Genomic DNA, 4,330 nt, shown 5'->3' on the forward strand with positions numbered 1-4,330 from the left:
GGCTGTGTTCCTTGTCCCCTGGTCAGCCCGAGACTCAGGAGGAGACCGCAGCTGAGTTGCTTCACCTGCCACAGCTGGGCACCAACCCCTTGACACAGAAGACCCCAGTGAAATGGAAGACACTTCCTGCTAGCCCTGGGGTCCAAGGAAAACCCAGCCAGTGATCTTCCCTGTAAGAGATGTTGGGTTTAGAGCCATTTATTATAGCTGTGGGAAATGCAGCTGGAGGATCACTCTAGGGAACTGGCCATGGACCACACAGTGAAAGAGGAAATCTTGTTCACTGCTGTTACCACACCTGAAGAGAAATTGAGACTGACTTTACAATTTCAGCATGCATTAGCATGTGTGCAGAGCAGCTTCTTGTTCCTAGACATGACTAGTGTAACCTATACCACCAGAAGGGACTAAAGCACCTTGCACTTTGGCTGTACAAAACAAAAGACTCAGCAATCCAGCATCTGTAAGAAGATGCCCGAATGAAAAAGTGACATTTTTCCTTTGGCCCAGAGTTATAATTCCATTGGCCCAAACCTTTCTTCTTCAAAAGTCATGCCTCTCCAAGATTCAGTGATTCACTATAATCTCTGTCTGTCTGTGTCTCTCTTTCTCCGTCTCTCTGCCTCTCTGTCTCTCTCTCTGTCTCTGTCTCTCTGTCTCTGTCTCTCTCTCTCTGTNCACACACACACACACACACACACACACACACACACACACACACACACCCCTAAATTGCTTTGTAGGTAGAGATCTGGTATCAGAGTCAGGTTAATCTGGATTCAAGTCTTATCTCTGGACAGATATTGTTTGTGACTGACAAATTATTTCTCTGTCCCCAAAATGGCAAAGACTAATCAAAGATAAGGTACCCACTTCATGTTGCTAGAGGAAATTTCAGGTCTGCGTACTAATGAAATTCTAGGTCTGATTCAAAATAAACCATTCCCAAAATATATTACCCCCTCCCCCAATTTAAAGGAACAATAAATTTAGGGCCACTAGCCTTTTTTAGAAGACTCACCTCATGTGCCAGAAGTCACTTATCTACTGGGACTTGAAAGTCACAAGAGTACTCTGCCTCCACTCTATATCTCAACACCTAAAATCTCACCATTCTAGAGATTTTAGAGGGAGGTGGTTTGTCAAGAGTCCCCCATACTTTCCCCATACTAAATACCATAATCAATAATAAAAACCAGAGCAAGCCCAGTGGATATGGTTTAGAAGGATGCTAGACTGATGCTTGATACAGCAAGTGGAAGAGCTGTACAGGAATGGCAGCAACACCCCATACTACCAATCATACACAAGAGAAGAGACCCCAGCCAAGATAGTGTACCTTTCACCTTCTCCTGACCTCTCTCCATCAAGCATTGTTCTCACCTCCACACCAGATAACACAATTCAGCTCTTACTATACACTAACACTTCATACTCTCTCTCCACCAAAGACAGCCTCAATCATTCCCTTTGCCACAAACCAGCTAATCTGCATACTTTCCAGGATTCACAACCTGCCCTGGGAGTGTTGTTTCTTTGATGATGAGGAACATGGAGGAAACTGTTCATTGGACTGAAATTTTCTGCCTCTCCCCCCCATGGCAGCCCAGGTACCTGTTGTTTGGTGGCTTTTAGGTTTTCCAGAATCCCCTAGTAAAACATTACAATATTTTGTTTTGAAGGAATAACATTTATTTCTACCCTCCCTCCCACATCCCAGAAATATTTTAGCTATTCGTGCTACTATAGAATAGCATTTTAGTTAGTCTCAAAACTCCATGTAGGTTGTGGAAGGATAGTGGCAAATAGCCCATGTTTTGTTATTCCTTAGCCCTAGAAGCTTAACCTTTCACAGTCAGAATCACTCCAAGTAGTAAGATCTTTGGTTGTCTGGCAATTCTTTTTAGTGGGGACAACATTTGCAAACAGGCTTTTCATACTTCTTATAAATCTTCAAAAAATCCTTCACATCCTCTGGGGAGCCCAAAATCAGTGGTATTTTCTGATGGATTTCAGTAGGAACAATGTCCAGGACTGACTCCTTTCCTGTGGTAGCTAGTCCCCCTGCTCTTTCTATGATGAAGGCTAAAGGGTTGCATTCATAAAGGAGCCTCAACTTTCCTTGGGGGTACATTTCATTGGGTGGATACAGAAAAATTCCTCCATACACCAAGGTCCTGTGCACATCTGCAACCAATGAGCCGATATACCTTGCAGCATAGGGAGCTGTACTGTCCTGAGGAGATTTTTTCGACTGCAGGTACTCTAAGACAGCTGACTCAAAGTCCTTGGTATAGCCTTCGTTGATACTGTAGATGCTTCCTTTGTTTCTGATCTGGACATTCTTATGGACTAAAATGAATTCCCCAATATCTGGATCCAGCAAAAATGTATTGACCCCACAGTCCATAGCGACAACCATCATTGTGGCACTTCCATATAGAGCATAGCCAGCAACCACAGCATTTCGGCCAGACTGCAGAGCATCATCCTGAGAAGGCTCACCAGTTGACTTCCTCCTATAGATGACGAAAATAGTGCCGACGGGCGCAAGGCAGTGAATGTTATTAGTCCCATCCAGAGGATCAAAGCAGACCACATATTTCCCTCTTTTTTCCGGTTCTATTATTATGGCATGTTTGCTTCCTTCTGACACAAGAACACTTGTGCCAAAAGATGACCTCAGAGTGTTAATGATCAGGTTGTTGGCGAAGACATCCAGCTCCTTAACTTCTTTGACCGTTACATTCGTGGGGCCGTAGAGTTGGACTATTCCTGCTTTACGCACAGCGTAAGAGATGTCTTTGACTGCAGTGAAGAGGCTGAGGAGCAGTTGAGTAATTTGACCTGTGCCTTTGGCTTTCTCTCCAGTCTCCAAAGCAAAGCCAGTCAAGGTGCTAATTTCCGTTTCCCCCTGATCCTGGTAACTCATCTTCCAATGGCCAGGCGCTTAAAAGGGCTGAGAATTGGGAGTTAAGAGATTGGTAACAGCCATCAACCGTGTGGTCAATTTCGTACGTTGGCTTAGTGACTGTTGGGAAACAGTATTGCCAGGGCGCGGGGCCCTTGGAATGCTGACATACACCTCGGGAAAAAATGGGGGAACTGCGGGGGAGCGGGGAAGGAGGTCTCGGGGATCTTGTGAAGAACAAAAACAAGAACTAGGAAGGAAGGAGCCAGAAACACCCAATTTAGTGGCTGGTACCTGCCCAGACCTCTTAGATGAGCCTATTCAGTTACATTTGTTGTGGGGTGGGGGTGGGTTTACCTTGTATTTCCAAACGGGGTTTAGTGTTCTTCTGTTTTTGCTATTTGCTGCTGAAACAATTAGAAAAGACAGACTTCGGATTCAAAAGGAGCTGCGTTCAAGTTCTGCCTCCGACATATATTGGTTGTCATGAAGCAATTATAAAACCCTTACTTTGGGCCAGGCACTGTGTTAAGGGTTGTGGAGACAGTCAGGCAAACCCTTAACCCCAGTTAAAGTGGAAGTAATCTCTGCAGGAACTCGTGGGATTACGATGAGGGAGGGAAAATCCCTCTAGAAGGAGGATGGGCTCTGAGTCTTGAAGGAAACTGGGACAGGGACTGGAGAGGGGAAAGAGCTCTAAGGCTGGGGAACAGCCACAGAAAGGCACTGAAATATGTGTGAGGAACAGCAAAAGGCCTGTGTAGTTGGATCCCAGAGTTCCTAGAGGGGAGGCAAGCTCAGGAAGAGGCCAGGTTGTGAAAGGCTTTAAAAACAAAATAATGAGGGGCTGCTGGGTGGCTCAGGGGATTGAGAGCCAGACTTTAAAAGGGGGTGCAGTCCTAGGTTCAAATCTTGCCTCACACACTTTCTAGATGTGTGACCCTGGCCCTTAATTATGCCCCCTCACTGCTGCCTTGAAACCAGTATACAATATTGATTCTGAGATCTAAGGATTCTTTCTAAAAATTTTTTAATTTTAATTTGTTAAAAGCTAAAGAATTTTATATTGGATCCTGGAGATAATTGGGTATAGTTACAAATTGATTTCCAGAATGATTGGACCATTTCAGTTTCACCAAAAGTACATTGATGTGACTTTTCCTGTCACTCTTCTAAAATCTGTCATTTTCCTTTTTGTGAACTTTAGTGTGAGGTGGAACTACAGAGTTGCTTTAATGTGAAGTTTTCTAATTATTAATGAATTGATGCATTTTTATATGATGCTTGATGACTTGGATTTAATCATCTGATAATTGGCCATTTATTAAGCATATGAGTATTTTAAATAAGTATTAATCAACTAATTAATAACTTCAATAAATTAGCCTTTGAATACATTCTCTATATATCTTGCTTGGA

At 43.6% G+C, this 4,330-nt stretch overlaps 1 protein-coding gene across 1 annotated transcript; it reads right to left on the bottom strand.

Moving 5' to 3' along the window:
• Window positions 1–1,903: 1,903 nt before the first annotated feature.
• Window positions 1,904–2,932, bottom strand: LOC123254089 (fructose-1,6-bisphosphatase 1-like). Its single transcript, XM_044683164.1, has one exon. The coding sequence runs from the start codon at window positions 2,930–2,932 to the stop codon at window positions 1,904–1,906; it is 1,029 nt and encodes a 342-aa protein (XP_044539099.1).
• Between the last annotated feature and the right edge of the window lie 1,398 nt (window positions 2,933–4,330).

The sequence above is a fragment of the Gracilinanus agilis genome, chromosome 1 (assembly GCF_016433145.1).
Source record: "Gracilinanus agilis isolate LMUSP501 chromosome 1, AgileGrace, whole genome shotgun sequence".
NCBI lineage: Eukaryota > Metazoa > Chordata > Mammalia > Didelphimorphia > Didelphidae > Gracilinanus > Gracilinanus agilis.